Source organism: Patiria miniata, unplaced genomic scaffold (genome assembly GCF_015706575.1).
Source record: "Patiria miniata isolate m_02_andy unplaced genomic scaffold, ASM1570657v1 HiC_scaffold_7, whole genome shotgun sequence".
Taxonomy (NCBI): domain Eukaryota; kingdom Metazoa; phylum Echinodermata; class Asteroidea; order Valvatida; family Asterinidae; genus Patiria; species Patiria miniata.
Genome location: NW_024037074.1, coordinates 46,903,751 through 46,922,274, shown reverse-complemented (window position 1 = coordinate 46,922,274; position 18,524 = coordinate 46,903,751). Strand labels below are relative to the sequence as shown.

The 18,524-nt window shown below is 39.5% G+C and overlaps 1 protein-coding gene across 2 annotated transcripts; it reads left to right on the top strand.

Annotated features, from left to right (window-relative positions):
* The first annotated feature begins 111 nt into the window (after positions 1-111).
* Positions 112-16,280, top strand: LOC119746249 (nostrin-like). Of its 2 annotated transcripts, none has more exons than XM_038223083.1 (15): positions 112-305; positions 3,772-3,857; positions 4,654-4,734; positions 5,333-5,395; positions 6,856-6,937; positions 7,693-7,755; positions 8,927-9,034; positions 9,353-9,577; positions 10,509-10,628; positions 11,323-11,431; positions 12,555-12,643; positions 13,496-13,624; positions 14,053-14,179; positions 14,939-15,040; positions 15,788-16,280. In XM_038223083.1, exons 1-15 carry the CDS (start codon positions 282-284, stop codon positions 15,889-15,891), a joined length of 1,512 nt encoding a protein of 503 aa, XP_038079011.1. In that variant the 5' UTR covers positions 112-281; the 3' UTR covers positions 15,892-16,280. The 2 variants fall into 2 exon arrangements, with proteins under 2 accessions (XP_038079011.1, XP_038079010.1); XM_038223082.1 differs by lacking the exon at positions 112-305 and adding an exon at positions 1,996-2,022.
* Positions 16,281-18,524: the final 2,244 nt, after the last annotated feature.

Here is an 18,524-nt window from a genome sequence, read left to right as displayed (position 1 = left end):
TAAACGTGTAAAATGGGAAAAAGAAACGGGCAAAATATTGAGGCACACAAACTTTTGCACAACTCTAAGCTTGAGGTTAGGAAAGCTACTTCGATTGATTTACTTGAGTCGTTGAGGGCGTTCTCCTCCAAATTTGGACGGGAAAGTTTCTGAACTTGGATGGAGCGCTTGACAGGTGGTATTCATAAATCCCCGAAAATGGCCTAAAATCTTGCCAAAAAGAACCGATGTTTTGACAGGATTGGATAGAGGACAGCCGGTAGAGGCAACACAAGGCCAACATGGAGTTTAAAGAGGTGTTTGCGGTAAGTGTTTCGAGTTTGTAAAGTCATTAGAAAGTGTTTGTGGTTGTGCTGGAAATGGTGTCGGTGTCAAGCATACATGTACATTCCAATGCGTTGCAACACACTTGGCCATATTCGCTCAAGCGTGTCGTTCGTTTTCACGTTTTTGTTGTGTTTGTCCTTTTCCTAGTATTTAATCCTTTTGTACTGTAGTTGAATAAGACGTATGTGGCATACATAGTTCGTCTGTTTCTGTGTTGTATGGTGTATTGTAAAATTGTATTCAACCAGGCCTACCGCCTAGCTCAGCCTCAGCTCTGGGAATTTTAAAATTTTATTCACCATGTCAAATTGTCATGAGGCAATACTGCAATAGAGCTGGACTTCCCCGGCCATATTCAACCATGATTCAACACTTGGGATTTTTTTCTAAAGATTATACAGACGGGAAAAAACTTATGAGAGAATTCAGACAACTTTTTGGGTTGTCTGAGTCTGAGACAAATTGTGTATTTGAGAATTGTGATAGGAATGGGCACCTGTTCTTGGTCCAAAATTCATATTCATATTTTTGTTTTTCGTAACATTTTTATTTACACTGAGTGTTGATCATTCCAAGTAATGCGTGATGAAAATGGCTTAGCCTCAACCTTGTGAATTGATTTTACAAGTTTACAACTTGGAAGATTGCAACGTGTTGTTCAATTCACATTTTGGAAAAAGAATATGAAAAAGTTGTAATGCTTTAAAGAATTGTGCAGCATAAAAATTAATCAGATTGTGATGAAGAAAATAATGAGATTTTCTTAAAACTGGAAATGTCACAAGTGAAAAAAAGTTGCAAACTTATATTTTCAGGTTCACCATTTACTTTCTGCCTTTCTCCAAATTGCTATTTCTGTGTAAATATATTTTTCTTCTTTTTATTGTGGATCATTTATTATGTCCACGCAAAATCTTGTCGAAAGTTTTAGAGTTGCGTTAATTATTGTCTTGTATCATTTATCTTTTGAGATCAAAGTGCGTTTGTGTGAGTTGTGAGGAACGATTACAGTAATTAGTTCCACGTCAATATATTTGATTGCGTTCAGTTGCATTTGTTGATGAATGTATGTTTATTGATGTTATCTCAAATTTTATATAGGTTTTGGTTTACAAATATTTAATCCCTCCCGATCCACTGAAGACATGTGACACTTCCGAAAGTTATTACATATTTGTCGTCATAAGCCGGCATCGTTATCTTGTAATAAGGCATGATAGGCAGGCTGATTATTAACCAGATTAACTCTTTTATTCTGCTGGTTTCACGACCTTTGGAACAGGGCTGGTACTGTCGCAAATGTAATGCTTACAACGCTCATCAAAACAGTCGCTATGATTCATATCTCATAAAAAAAAATATGGCCACAAGCTTGTGATTATGAATCAACTGTTGGAAAAAAGGCCTGCAGTTTTGGTTTTGCTGTTGACAATGCAGCGAGACGATTAGTTTTGCCGAGTTAGTAGTTTCATAAAGGAAGTACCAGCCGCGGTGGTGGTTCTTTGTGTATTCGACGACAGCACAAAGATTTCGACATCAGGACTTATTTGGAATTTCCAAGCCAGTAATTCCGGGTTGTGGGGTTGGAGAGAACTTTACAGGTGAACGCACCTGTAAAGCAAATAGCGGAACTAGTCGAGCTGAGGTTTATATTGATTACTAGCAATCATGGACCACTTTGCAAAATCGTTTTGCGTAAGTACTAAAAAAAAAATGTGATTTAAATTTTGTAAGTTTCATTTATTGTATGCATGTGCTGAGATTTGCTTATAAATATATTGCTAGGGAGGTTCATTAACTTACGGTGCTAATTAATAAAGGCTAATTCTAAGAATTGTGATCTCCCGGTATCTCATAATTAAAATTCATTAACGCTGCATGTTACAAATGTACTACCCCCCTCAAGCCTCAAAAGTCTTACAGGTGGTTTTGGAGGATTTTGGAGGATTGAAGATGAATAAGTAAAGTTTGTCACGAGCCAATGTGGCCCATCAGGTCGGCGTTTCAGTAGCATGAAACGCCTGAGAATATTTCTATTCCCCCTGGACGGGATGCTAGTCCATCGCAGGTTACTCCCCTGCTATTACCAGTACCCATTTATAAATACTCCTGGGTGGAGAGAGGCAGGTTGGGGTGAAGTGGCTTACCCAAGGACACAGCATATGACCAGCAGCTGGATTTGAACCCCTGACCCTCTGATCATGAGTCACAAACCCTAACCACTAGGCCACACTCCCCACCCACAATGGATATGCAGCATACAATTTTGGAGGGATGTGGAGGATTGAGGGCACATGGATATTCAGTATCGGTTGATTTTGGAGGATTGAGGCTGAATGGTGTTTGAAGAAGAGGAGGATTTTGGAGGATTGAGGCTGAATGGTGTTTGAAGAAGAGGAGGATTTTGGAGGATTGAGGCTGAATGGTGTTTGAAGAAGAGGAGGATTTTGCAGGATTGAGGCTGAATGGTGTTTGAAGAAGAGGAGGATTTTTGAGGATTGAGGCTGAATGGTGTTTGAAGAAGAGGAGGATTTTGGAGGATTGAGGCTGAATGCATTGTGAGAGGCAGGGCTGTTAGAGGCTTTTGAAGGATTTGGGCAGTGGGTACCTTCATTTGAACATAAGTGCAACATTTTTGAGGATTTTGGAGGATCGAGGATGGTTCCTGGCAAAAAGGCCTCTGGGCTTGTGGTTAGTTTAATTTGGTTCACTCGTAGCCTCAAGCCTTTCTTGTAGTAGATTCTGTGCAGAATTCTGCATGTGCCTGTTCTGGTGGCCTTGCTAGCCTGGGATTTTCTGTGCACAATTTGGTAGTTTATTGTATTTATTGCAATTTGGAAAATGTAATTTATTACTGCCAGACTTCAGCATCCTTGAACATTGGCTGAGCTGTCAGTGGATACAATGTAGATATTGGCCTCCATTCAGTATTGAGCTACATGTAAATAGTTATTCTAGGCAATAGTGTGTAACTAGGCAACTGTAAGAGGTAAAAGCCCTTGGATAAATCACATTTTGCAACAGATGACCCTGACAGCAATGTTTAGCCAGAGAGTTGTCTGGGTGTCGGATTTGCTTCAAGTTGTCATTATCAGATTTTAACACATTGGAATTCCTTCTTTTTTTTCCCAATTAAAGGTAGAGTAAATGTAGATCATTTGTAGCTATCCAAAAAGTAACTGACGAAATTATTGTTGAAAAGCATACTTGGTTTAAAGATACATGTAATAACGGCACTAAACTCCCTGTGAATTATTCTTTCTGGCTGTCATTTTGAAGAAAACAATAAAAGAAGGCCATTTCCAGAGATGCGTCTAATAATTTAAGAATTTTTTTTGGATATTTCCGTGGTAGTTGATTTGTAATTTGGCGAATCCGTGAATGGGTGTGCGCAAGCATTGCCACACCTTTGACCTCACTTGACCTTTTTTTGCCCTTTTGCAGGATGAGGCGGGTTACGCAGAGCTGAAGAAGCACATGAGACAAGCCACGGATTTCAGTTCCTCAGTAATGAGCATCTTCCAAGAAAGGTACGACTAGGGTTAAGATTTGTTGATTTATTGTAAGAAAAAAAAATGGAAATTTATACTTCGGTTAGTTTACATGTAAACAAGGGTGGCTCCAGAACACATTCCTTGTTTGGGGGGGGGGCAAAAAATGTTGGTCCCCAAACAATTTTTGGATTTTAGATGCTCTGTGGTGTGATCTAAGGCAATTTCTGACAGGTTTAACCAAGTTTTAAAAAAAATAATAGATAGTGTTGTTAGATAGCGTTGTTACTTTAAAAAAAAATTGGGGTTTTTTTGGGGGGGGGGGAGCCAGGCCCCTGTTGCCCCCCCCCCCATCTACTCCTGCATATAAATAACTCTAGTGACATTTTGAAGTGGTTAGGATTTTGAATTTAAATGAAAGTACAACAAGTGACAGGACATGTATGTACATTGTATGTATAATACATGTACATTGTAAATGTAAATTGGTGTGTAATACATTCTAAATGATTCATTGCATGAGCATACATGTATCGATGCCATCTCCGTGTTTGATGTTTTGAATTATGTCTGCGAAAACAAAATAAAGTAGCTTAATAATGGCATTTGTACTCCAACAAGGATACCAGATTGTAACGATATATTTATGACTGTATCAATTTGAGCCATCATTGTCATCATGTTACATTGTGCAATGCAACTTGATAAAATGCAGTGTGCAATGTACATGTGGAAGTAGTTGACAATATTGCCTCCAAGTGCCATATTTGTTTTTTGTTGCAGTTGTTTGGTTCTTTCCTAAGCTTGGTTAGCTTGTGTTGTTTCTTATTCACAGAGCTGACATTGAATCAACGTATGCCAAGAGTATCGCTAAGTTGAACGCCAGGGCAATGAAATGCAACAAAGACGCCACAGGGTAAGTACATCACTGTACATACACGTGTAGTAATTAACACCCTGGCTGGCAATTTCAACAAGGTCAGCCCAGCTGTCAAAATAATTCAAGTGACTGTTTTTAACAGTTGAGTGCTCCCTGCCTTCATAGAGCAGGATTGACTGGCTGTGATTGTTATGAAACCTGATGCAGCTATGCTTTGACTGTAGGTGATTGATAAGCCAGCTGGGCCTACCAGTCACCTGCTTTTGTCTGTTGACGGAATTTGACTGTCACAGTGCATATGATCTGACTGTTGGTGACTAGCCTGTGTAAAAGGCATGGCAGGGGAACAGGATTGAATTTTTGACTGTCTGTGACTGATCAAACAAAAGGAGGGCGAAACAAATAATCTGTTGATCATTCAACAGGAAAAAAAAAGAATATTTCAAAGTCATTTGTCACAAAAAAGATGACTTTCCTGGGAGTGAATAAATGAAATAAAAGTTGAGCGTTATCTTGGCCAGGTATCGCATATATTTCGGCGACCTTTTTAACCCCCCCCCCCCCCAAGGAAAAGGCATTGATATTCATTTTCCGTCAGCTTGAATTCTAAATGAGAATTTTTGTCCATTTTCAGATCCTTAATGGCAGCATGGAATATTTATTGTGAACATCTCAGTGATGAAGCAGAAAGCCATAAGTAAGTCGTTCTTGCATCTTACACCTGTCTTCCATTTTCCTGAAATTGACGGTGGCTGCATTGTGCAACATCTACCTTAGTCAATTTGTTTTATCCTGTGGAGTTTAACCCTAACACCCTAGCCCTTTTGGCTAGGAACCATCCTGAATCCTACAGAATCCTCCAATTGCCACCATGTAAAAAATTGCATTCAGTTTCCACCCTCCAAAATCATCCGTTATTTCTTGAATTTGTTCAGTGGAGGGGTGACCATTGCCTCAGTCCTACCAAATCCTCCAACAATCACTGTTAATGGGTTGAGGCAGTGCCCATGACATGAAAAGCAGTGGGGATGATATCCAGCATAATGCAGAGCTCATTATTATGCATGACTGAACATAAACAATACAGGGTACAGCCTATGAAGTGCCATTCATCCTCAATCCTCCAAAATCCTCCAAAAACCGCCTGGAGGATTTTGGAGGATTGAGGAAGATTAGGGTTTAGCATCTTGAAGAATGTAGAATCTACCCCTACCCTTATTTCACAACCAGTCTAAACGAATCCAACAGCTAAAAAAAAAACCCAACTCAGTCATCTGTCCACTCCCCACACAGACAAGCAAACATCAAACTTTTATGCTCTCTTTTTACAACAACGTTTTACTGTGCAATGTTAAATAAAGGTTACACGCATGTATATGATTTTATCTATTTCATTTTAATGTTAAAATAATGTTTTATTGTTTTATTACTCCTACTGGGACCCATGGGAGATCAGTTCTGATAGAAGGACTGAATGGGCCAGCCAGTATAAAGAAGAAATCAATAAATAAATAAATAAATAAAACTTAGATCTTATTGTATACAGCATGTAGTCATGCTTTTAGTGACTGAAAAATGTGTAATAAACGGTAATTTTATGCCATGCCTGCAGTAGCTTAACTTGATACTGCTTAAATATTACTTTTATTTCAATGATGATGAAGGGGATTATATATGTGACCGGCTCCACAAAAAAAGGGTATTATGTCGCAAAAAAGGGAATTGAGTTATATACATGGCTGGAAAGCCCACAATGTAAGCTTTCATTTGGTATATAATAGAGCTCCATAGTCCCTCCCGTTCTGGAGATATATGACATTATATTTGCATATTAATAACTTCCTTGGAGTTCAAATTACACAACTGAGAAAACAGGCTTTGAAATAGCTGGCTTTGCTGTAGAACAACAGAACGATGCACACAAAATGGTCATTTTTTTCCACTTTGTTCATCAAAATCAACATTTCTGTGAATGAAACCTAAAACTGTAGGTATATTGAAGGTGTCATTCGCGACAGAAAATGAAAATCCCATTTTGACAAAATTGTCACCCTCTCAATGTTGAGAGGGCCATTACACAATAATGCTCAGGGCAACTTAATACCCTTTTTTGTGGAGCCGGTCACATATTTTTTTTTGATGGTTTACACTTCTCAGAGTATCAGCCGAATGCCTACTTGAGGACATCTACAAGAGACTTAAGACCTACTTTGACATGCACGTCAAAGCCCGCAAAACGGTAAGCTGGAAGATCTGTTTACAAATTCTTGAGACAGTTACACTAGTTTCTCACGCACTATAATGGGTTTAAGGTACAGCCTCTGTCTCGAAATTCATCTAGCCCAATCCTAATCCTGTTGGTTTTTGATGTGTCTCACAGTGTCAGCGAATGTTCAATTTTTCGCCGATATGTTTCATGTCATGTATGTGGTACCATATTTCTATGTTTGTTTTAAAGGTAATTTACAACATTTGCAAACATCAAAAACAAAATAACCTACTTATTATGAAATACCTCACTTGACTGTAAGTGAATAATAGTCTCAAGCATCCTGTGAAATCATGGCACCTGGTGTGCTGTCATTTTCAAGAAAAGTGCAATTTTTGTATCAATTTCCAACAATGGTTGGCCGACCATCACTGGAAAAAAAACTGACTTTTTTGAAATACTGCCCCTAATTTACCAAATTTAGTTAGTACACATTTTGTTTGCAATCGGTTACACATCCGTGAACGGGTGCAAGCCAGCTAGTCCGGTTCCCTGAACTGGCAATTCCCTGACATCTGTTCAATCCGTTTTGTCTGAAGTAGGGTCAGGGAACTAGACTACAAGAACAGAATTTTATTTCTTGATTTTTCCAGCATGTATGAAAATACCAACCTGCAAATTAATCCATTTCTGAAAATTACAGCAAAAAGCAAATATTGTATGTTACCGTTAACTTTGGAAGTCAATAGCAATTTCCTAAATATTTATCGGGTTTTTATTTGCAGGCAGAAGCAAATGTGGACAAAGCGTGCAAGGCATGGCACGACAAACGGGCCGAAATGGTCAAGGTAAACACTCCAATGCTAACCATAATTTGTTGAAAATGAGACCGTTATTAGATTTGGTTTATGATTCACCCAGCAACACTACAAAGTGGTTGTAGATTTTTTGAATTAAAGGGCTCATGACGTCAATTTTACCTGAGAACATATTGTGTGCAACTTTCTACTCGTCTTAAATGTATGAAAACTTTGACATCCCTTTTTGGTTAAATTTATTGAAAAAGTGCATTTTTTTAACCATTAAAAAATGTCCATGCTTTTCCTGACAACTGAGGGCGCTGTTGCTGTGATGTCATTTCAGGAAGACACTGTTCAGTTTAGGGTTTTTTTGTTCAAATTGTGAACCCAAAAATTTGCTCTTTGAAAACATTTGTGAGAAGACTTTGCTCAATGGCCTACTGTCATGTGCTGAGGCAACAATGAATCACAAAAGAAAAGTACGACAGCAAAATATCCCAAATTCTGGAAAATTTGGTTGCTGAAATAGCTGGAACATTGAGGTTTCTGCCTAAAATGACATCACACTTCCTCAAGGAAATTGGCTTTAGCATAAAAACCAAAAAGGCACACCCTTAAAAATGGCAATTTGAAAATTAGGTTAAATGGGACACAAAAGTGCATTTTCAAGGATTAAATAATTACATGACATGGCCCTTTAAGGCAAAGAGTGTAGTTGCAAGGTTTGTCACAAGCGATTGAGAAAAGTTGCAGACTATCTGTTACGCTGTTTGCAGTCATTTGTTGCAGTTGAATATGGTCCAAACATTGAAACCCTGGTTGAAAATGTCAACCATGCCCAGAGCTTTGGTGAGTGAATTGGGGCTTTTAAAAATTTTAGGGTGAAAATCTCAAGTTTGAAAACACTACAGCTTTGCTGTGGGCCTACCTCAGCTTTCAACGTAGTCCAGATTCTGGACGTGTTTTTTTGTTTTGTTTTTGTTGTCACAAACCCAGTAGGGCGCCCTCCCCACAAACACTCGCCCGGGTGTGAGAGTCTGCTGTTTGTATGCGCGTGCAGTGGCTCGGGTTGGGCGCATGGGGGCGCGCGCTCGATTGATCGTACGAGAACAGTCTAGGCAGTGGACTACTTTCAACGCTGCAATTTGTGAAATTGAAATTGAATACCTGCATGTTCACCAATTTAAACCCCCTTTCCCACTCCATTTTCTACCCTCAGGCTAAGAAGTTAACTCACTCTAAGACCAAGGAGAGTGAAGGTATGCAGGCTGTCTTGGAGAATCCCTGTGCTAAAGGGAAGGTGATGTCAGACAAGGAACTGGGAAAGGTACTTATTACTCGTATTAGGGCAATTCTTCGGAAATTGAAACTAAATCAATTTTTGGGGAAAAAATAATTTTTGTTATGTGATGTAAATCAATTGATTATTGTTCACTAGAGTGTTGCTAGTAAGTACAGACGCAGATTTCTTAAGTTGTTTCATGATTTGATTTTTCCGTGCATAAATTAGCATAAATTTAATTACAAAATGTCACACACATGAATTGACTTGTGATTCATGAATTGACTTGTGGTTTACTTGCGATCCATCACAAGTCCCTCATACTTAATAAACTAAACTCCCTGGTATTTTTGTGTCTCACAGCTTCAGGCTAAGAGCAGGAAGGCAGACGAGACAGCAACCAAGGCAGACACAGACTACCTGAGCCTCATCAAGGCCACGGAGAGGGCCAGACACGAGTTTGAGAAGTCGCTGCGCCAGGCGGTGACGACGTTAGAGAAGCTGGAAAGAGAGCGGATCGGGCAGCAGAAGGAGGTGCTGCTTTCCTACACGGCCTGCCTCTCTAAGATGCTGGAACCACTCAAGAAGGTGAGTTATTGGGTCTGTGCATGCACATAGAGGCCGCTGTGGGCAAACTGTTGATTGGACAATAGCATTTGATGCTGTCCCAGGTGGCTTTCCAGTACAAACTACCTAACCAAAATGGAGTTCCACCCATCGTAATTTTTAATTTTCAAATAAACCACAAAGGGGAACTGACTAGCCGTAGCCTCTCGGAGTGATCCCTGATTGTCATCACCCAGGCTTTCAGCTATTGTTAATGTTGCCAGCATCTTGACCTTAGGCATGATCCTTGGCCACAAGGCATGTACACGTTTATGGCTTATGACTAGCGCTCCTTAAGTAAAGAACAACTTGACAGAATGTCAAGATACGGCTGAGTGGCTCAGTTGGAAAAGCACTAGTATATTTTCTTTAGTAGGTTCAAGGTTTATAATCGTACTTCAGACAATTTCTTTGCTGAACCGCATATCAACCCTCCTATGTAAATATGCATTCTGTGCCAGGTTGTCCTTTCAGTCAAAATCAATCAAGTGACTGTTTTCAACAGTTAAGCGCTCCCAGCCTACATAAAGCTGGATTGACTGGCTGTGACTGTTTTTGTGAATTGATACAGCTGTGCCTTGAGTGCATGTGACTGATAAGCCAGCTGTGCCTACCACTTGCCTGCTTTTGTCTGTTGACTGAATTTGACTAGTCATAGTGCTTGCTTGAAATACGATCTGAATGTTGGTGACTAGCCTGTGTCAAAGGCATAGAAGAGAAGTTGATTTTTTGACTGTCTATGACATTTCAGATAGGGGGGTTAACTTTTAAATTTCTAGTGTAATAGGCTCAAAGTATCGTACAATGTTTGACTGTCATATTTGTGTGGTGATTTTGTCACAGAATGTTGACAGCATGTCACACGCAGTGTACAATGTTTGACTGTCATATTTGTGTGGTGATTTTGTCACAGAATGTTGACAGCATGTCACACGCAGTGACCTGCATCAACCCTGACGGTGACGTCATGGCCATTGCACAGCACAAAGGACGACAGGTGGATCACCTCGATCAGGTCCTCTACGATCCATACGTAAGCATCAAACTACCTCCCACTTCACATTCTATGGGGGAGTGTGGCCTAGTGGTTAGGGTTCGTGACTCCTGATCAGAGGGTCAGGGGTTCGAATGCAGCTGCTGGTCATATGCTGTGTCCTTGGGCAAGCTGCTTCACCCCCACTTGCCCCTCTCCACCCAGGAGTATAAATGGGTACCGGCATTAGTTGGGGAGTAACCTGCGATGGACTTGGCATCCCGTCCAGGGAGAATAGAAATATTCTCAGTTGTTTCATGCTACTGAAACCGGAGATAAACGTTGGCTCGTGACAGACTTTACTCTACTTTGTCCACATTCTAAGAAGAATCTGGATACTTAAATACTTTTAAATTGTGTGGATTTTACCTCGATTCTTGACTTTTAAAAAAGTTGGTGTTGGTTAATTGTTTTGTTTAGGCAGCTTGCATGTGGGCCACATTTTGGAGTGAATAAGGCTGCTGTAATCTTGGGGATACAAAACAGTAGATAAATTATGTTTTTGTGAACGAAAATTCAGATGTAATAAATTTACTTGAACGTAAAACGTCTTTGGTTGCGTGATAAACAAAGGTCCTGCCAGAACCTGAACGTCTGGCCCTCTAATTTTTTTGATGAAGATTTTTTTTTTTTTTAATTCAATGTCCAATCACCTTACAAATTAACTTTTGTATTTTGCTTTTCAAATTGCTAGGAGGAGGATATGAGCAACAGTATGACGCTGAACCGGCGACGTCAGTCGCTACACAACAAGCTACAGTCCATAGAGGGCGAGATACAGAAAGAAACAAAAGTTAAAGCTGGTAAGTAATACATTATCTCTTCGGTGTGGGCACGTGTGGTCTAGCGGTGGAGCACAGGATCCATGATCGTGAGGTTGTGGGTTCCAGCCCCGCCGTGGCCATGCGTGTTGTGCCCTTGAGTAAGGTGCTTTACCTCAATTACTCCTCTCAACCCAGGTGTTAAATGGGTACCGGCATTATTCAATGCTGGGAAGGTAACAGACTCGCTGTGGAGGTGGTGTGGCGATCCCCCCCACAGCAGCATATGAGTCTGGCCCAATCGCTAATGAAAGAGTTGGGCACTCCGTTCCTGTGAACACAGGTTTGTCCCCCTTTTTTTTATCTCTTCAGCTCACTGATTGAAAATGTAGGTAGCTAGATATAGTCTGTTATAAGTACTGACGAAACAGAATAGTTCTAATTAAAATAAGTATACAAAAGTGTATTTGTTGCAATCCTTTTGTGTGAAGTGTAATTGGCTTAGGCCAAAAAAAAACCCAGTCTCCGGTTTCTGGTATGGAGCTTGCCCAAAAAGTGGTACGGCGACGCGGCTTTTTTTTTTTTTTGCCTCAAATGTCGTCTGATGACTGCAAATGGTGCCCGACTAAACTTAGTGCAAATATATGGGAGTCCAGAGAGGCCACATAAAGCTTATTCTCGATCATAACCCCATCCAAAAACATGTTAAAATTGTGCAGCAGTAGGATTCCAGTCAAACCAGTGAGTTTGGCGGTTTTGAGACATCATCTTTCATTGAAAAAAAACTTTTTCATATTGCCGACGCGCATGGCTACGGCGACGCGCGCGCATACCAGAACCCGGAGACTTTTTTTTTTGGCCTTATTTGCGGGGAGCATTTTATTTTACTGCCAAGTGCTGATTTTTGGTTGAAGTCATTTTTTGAAATCTTTGTCCATTTTTTGAGACTAAGGACTGGGAATGTTAACTTCAGAGGCAGAATTTGCTCATGCTTATGAAGGAACAGAAATCCATTTGTCTGAATGAGTGTTGGTTCATCTAGGATGTGTAATATTCTCAAGGTTACAATTAATAAGTGGTATGAAATTGACCGAAGGCTCCCAGACAGCAGAGAAAAAAAATGAAATTCACAGAATCTCTGACACCCCCCCCCCCCCCTTTACAGGTATAGCTCGTCTGTCCGGCGCCTACGCAGAAAATCCCAGCTATGCAGATATGAACGCAAAGGAAGACGTAGCTCAGCAACTCGGCCATGTAAGTAACCATAAAACCACAGCACTCTATAGATCCTTTCCATTGCAGCCATGTTTGAGGTGCATGCTTTTGAAAATTCAAAGTTTGCATTTATTTCTTAACTGAATCAAAATAAAAAAAAATGTTCTCCAATGTTTTGGTGCTGGATGCAAAGGGTCCATGTACAACAGGTGGTCTGTCGATTCTCTGTATCGCAAGTAAATCAAAAGCCGTATCGCACGTCAGGTCCCAAGTAACGGGGAGTGAACATTGAGAAAGAAATTACTGTGTCCTGGTTCATTTGAATACCTTGTGACTAGGCTTAAGACTGGTTTAGTTGTGATGGACTTGTTGGTTTATGGTTTATATAACTCTAACTTCCCTGAGTACTTCAAATCCTCTTTGTCAGAGTGGAAAAATTTGGAGGATTGAGGTTACATGGCAAAAGTGCGCTACTGATTTCGTAGGATGCACTTTGTCGAGGTCTTGGGCCGGGCCTTGTGTTGTTTTTGCTCAGCTATACATAAATATAGGCCTTGATTATGCCTGAATCCTCCGCACTGCTCCAGGATGTCACTGGCCAAGCCTCAACATATTGACAGTCACTGCCGCAGAATTTTGCAGGACTCAGGCAGTGGTGACCCCTCTATGGACCATATTCAAGAAATAATGGAGGAATTTGCAGGATTGAGGCTGCATCCTAGCCGAAAGGCCTAGGGAGTTGGGGTTAAAAACATGACGTATAGCAGTTAAAAATTGAATTGCATGCCATGTAAAACAATAAAATAACAGTAAGAAGACACAAATAAATATAACCATTTTCAAAAAGCCTCCTCTGTGTCTGTACAAGGATTTGTGATTGACTCGTTTCAGTCCGATGAGATGATCAACATGCTGCGCGCCTGTAAGTTCAAGATCTCGGTAGCACTAGCCATGATGGACAAGAAACCCAAACCCAGCGACGAAATCAGCTCCTTCATCAAGACGGAGAAAGACAAACAGGTCGGTGGCACTCACTGTAATCACCAAGCAGTTGTGCAGATTTACATGGTCTGATGGTGTTGCGCGTTTTTTCACCGGGGGGGGGGGGGGAGTTAAAAGTCAGCCAACACTACAGATTTAAATACTTCGTACTCGGTGCCGAAAATAAACCATGTTGTATTTGTTTTCTTTTGACCTCCATAATCAAACTTGACCAAAGTCTTGGGGAAATCCCTCACATGGAAAATTAAACTTCTAAGAGTTTTGGTTTTTCAGAAGAGCATATCATTTCATGCTTTATTAAAATTTATAAAATACAATTTGAAATTAATGTTGCAATCCGTAACCTTGTTTTGGGCTATCCCTGAATTTTTTTTCAAAATTTTGAAATGTGAGAAATCATCCAAGCTTTTCCCTTCAAACACATGATCGATCTTTGTGTTTTACAGCAAGGAGTTCATGTGAGCGTCTTGAAGATGCCTAAGTCCGCTACCTTACCTCCAGTCAGTGAAGTGGACGGAAGGGGAACGGGAGACGGGGCCCACTACCTACCTCCTAGCCCTGACGAGACCAACAGTAAGTCAGCCCCTCAAGACTTCAAATAAGAAATTGTATTTTTAATCTGTTGACGAATCCAGGGTACGTGATCACTGTTCAATCGCATCGGTGTGCGCCAAAAGTTTTCACAAGTGCAAGTTCCATATTTTTTTAGTTAATGATATTGTTGTTTAAAGCTATAGTCCATCATTTGTAATTTGTGCATTTTGTTCGTTTGAAGCAACAAAAGTGCTCAAAATCTGAAGAAGGATACTGAACAACTAACCTGATGAAGTTTCAGCTCAGCTTCAGCTGTATATTCTGAGAAAAACAGCATTCTAGGATCTTAATTTCAAATCAAAAGTTGCTGAGTCATGTTTTGAATTGCGCCTGAATTCAGCGTCCAAGACACGTTCTCGCTAGCCGATTGCAGCTACGCGATGTCGCGCACTGATCCGAATTATAGCAACCGGGGTGCGTGTACGTCGTGCCAATGCTTGTGCGCGCTTCGCCGAATAACAAAACGAACTACTAATTTAAATTTTCCTACGGTGCGTCTTAAGAAGCACCGTTGGAAAGGCCTTCTTTCGTTGATTACTTCAAAATGATAGCTTGCCAGAAAGAATAATTTCACAGGGAGTTTAGTCCACTTACTATCTTTCAACCAAGTATGTTTTTCAACAATAATTACGCCAGTTACTTTTCGGATAGCTGCAAATGATGGACTATAGCTTTAACATGATGGTATTAAAAAGTGCAGCATTGAATTATACTGAATGGAACGTTGTTTGTCCACAGTTAACAACAATGATATAGAGCAAGCCAAGCCGGTAATTGGACAGTGTGTGGCCTTGTTCGACTATGAGGCCACCGAACCCGAAGAGATATCACTCAAAGAAGGTAAGATTGCAATGATAGGGGAACTTAAACTTTACAGAAAACAAAATAACTGGAGGTTTTTTTTTACTTAAGGCAACCTGGACACATCTACATGTGTTGGAGTCATTCTGAACAATTTCAACAGTTGATCTTTGATGTGTACATGGAGTTGTTACCATAGTTTCAATCGTCAACTTAACCCTCCTTTTGTTTGATCAGTCACAGACAGTCAAAAAAAAAATCAATCCTGTTCCCCTGCCATGCCTTGTACACAGGCTAGTCACCAACAGTCAGATCATATTTGAAGCAAGCAATGTGACTAGTCAAATTCAGTCAACAGACAAAAACAGGTGACCGGTAGGCACAGCTACAATCCCGGCCAAATTCGTTGGGACACGTCCACACAATGAGCATACCCTCCCCCGGTCCCCTGCTCCCTGGTCAACGTGTCATCTCGCGCTTGAGCACAGACCGTCCAATGAGAGACAACATTGGCCGGGGGCTTGGGCCCAGCGAGTTTTGGCCAGGATTGTAGCTTATCAATCAACTGCAGTCTAAGCATAGCTATATCAGGTTTGATAACAATCGCAGCCAGTCAATCCTGCTTTATGAAGGCAGGGAGCACTCAACTGTTAAAGACCGCAGGGCTGGCCTTGTTGAAATTGCAAGCCTGAGAGGGAGGGTTTGTAGTCTTCAGAATAATTTAGTTTGACTCGACTCCAGAACGCCAGTATGAAACCGCCACTTATTTGGGCTTTTTGATTGCAGGGGACATCATTAACATCGTCCAGAAATTTGAGGATGGCTGGTGGCACGGCGAGATAGGTGGGAAACGAGGCAACTTCCCTGGTTCCTATGTGGATTTACTATGAAGAAGGTGCTTGATTTCCAGTCTCGTCTACATGCAGGGGACCAGTTGCATGTAAGTTGATTAACAGTGGGATATAGATCATGTAGAAAGTCAAAAGAAAATCGCTTTTGTTTTTGGTAAAGTTTGCTCTTTACTTCAATCGCTGATCAGTACTTTAATATGTTTCTTTTAACCTCCTTAAAGGGAATATTCAACATTTGCTTTTGCTGGAAGTTTCAGAAATGGATGGATTTTTTTGGGGGGAGTTCAGTATTTCACAGCAAATATTGCTACACTAACTTGTCTGAAGTTTTGTGTTCGTAGAAGCTGGATTAACCAAGAAAAAGAAATATGTTCTTGAAGTCTGGTTCCCTGACCCAATTTAAGATGAATCGGAGCAATTTATAGACATCTGGGAATTGTAAGGTCGGGGAACCAGTCTAGCTGGCTTGTACCCATTCGTAGGTGTGTAATCGATTGCAAACAAAATATGGACTCATTATTTGAAAAAAGCCAGGTTTTTTTTTCTGACGGCGATCGGCCGACCAGCCTTGGAAATTGATACAAAAGTACCACTTTTCTTGAAAATGACAGCACACCAGGTGCCATTATTTTACAGGATGCTTTAGACTGTTATTCACTAACAGTCTAGCAAGGTATAATAATTTAGTAGTTGTTGTTTGCAAATGTTGGATATTCCCTTTTAATAACATTTGGTCTAAATTTGCCAAGAGAAACTGCCAATTTTGGTTTAGTACCTTCAATATGTTTCCTGGAAATGTGCAGTTTTTGTTTTTTTCGTTGGTCAGTAAAACAACCACAAGAAACAGTGTATATAAAGGGCATTTTATTCAGTTACATACTCAGAAAAAACGTACTAGAATATATAAAATTTATAGAGGGCATGTATTCGACTCGACAGTACTTTGAAGAGTACTTTTGCAGCTTTTAAAAAGCACTTAAAATATGTGAAATTTTATACTTCAAAAGTACTATTATCTGTACAATGTATACCTCATGGTGTGGTTTTGTTTTATTTTGTGAATTGGTTGTGGTTTTAATTTTGAAGAGCGAGTTGGATATTTTTTGTGTATACTATTGATTATTATAATATTCATCAAAGTACCAAGATGTTTTAAAATGCTGCGGAGATAATTCATTCAGATTCTGAGGAGTATATGATGGTATTTATAAAATGAAGGCATGTCAATTCTTCTAAATCATAAAATTTGAAGGAATATTCGATGTCAAGTTTCTATTATCCTATTATTAGACACGGTTGGTGCTTGTACATTGTAACCAAAAAAAACACTCTTCCATTGGGATCCAACGTCATTCCACGTACATTTTCATTCACTAGTTTTACACAAATGTGCTGTAATTCTTTATATTGTGTATGTAGTTTTCAGGAAGCTGAACTTGTACTTGTAACATATCGAAACAAATCACTTTTCCTTTAGCACCATTTTTTGGTCAGTTTTGGATTTTTAACTGTTATGCAGCAGACACAAAAGAGAACGAAGATGTCAAAAGTAAATTATTTGCAGTAATATGCAACATCACCAAAACTGAATGTTTCTCCATCAAAATGACAGCCATTTAACTGCTCAATTCAACACTGAAAAAAAAAAAGTGTTAACTAAGAATCAGACGGGGCAATTTTTGCCAGACATGAGACGTTTACCTTGTTTGTCCAAAACAAAATATTGTAGAGAACGTGACAGATTGCAAGTGATCACATTTTTCCCAAGCATTTTTTTGTCTCATTTCTTCCTCTAAATTATGACACGGGTTAAATTTGTCAAAACCTGGCAATTGTTGCTGATAAGAAAAGTGGTTAGTGTTATACTTGTCTGTACCTTTTATTGTGAAAACACTGAATCAAGTGGAAGTGTACATTTTGATAATTGTTTAGTAACATGCAATGTTAAGAACCGTTAACCACTTTTAATTTTTGTCAAAAAGGAAAGTTGTGCCAATTTTGAAAAAACAAAATAAAGGTTATCCCTTGCAATTTGGATTTTCCAAACAAACAGACAATCTAATTGTGGTAAAAATGTAACCACTCTTAATTTTTTGACAAAAGTGAAAACTTTCCCAACTTTGTAGAAAATGTAAGTAAATGTTGAGAAATTTCAAATTTCATCAAATATCAATAAAAATGTAAGGGCCTTACAATTTTGAATTTTTGACAAAAATACAAATTGGGCCAATTAAATAAGAATGTAAGGTAAACCCCTTGCAGATCTGAGTTTTTTAACCAAAAAAACAACATTGGGCAATTTTTAATAAAAATGAAAGGTTAACCCCTTTTGCAAGTGGTTAACCTTACATTGTTATTAAAAATGGCCCAACTATAATAATGTAAGGTTAACCCCTTGCAAATTTGACTATTTAAGAAGCACCAAATTTCATACATTTTAAGTAAAAATGTAAGGCTAACCCCTTACCGTTTTGAATTTCTGACAAAAATCATAATTGGGCCAATTTCAATAAAAATGTAAGGCTAACCCCTTACTGTTTGAATTTTTGACAAAAATCATAATTGGGCCAATTTGATTTTTGTCAGAAATTCAAAACGGTAAGGGGTTAGCCTTACATTTTTATTGAAATTGACCCAATTATGATTTTTGTCAGAAAATCAAAACGGTAAGG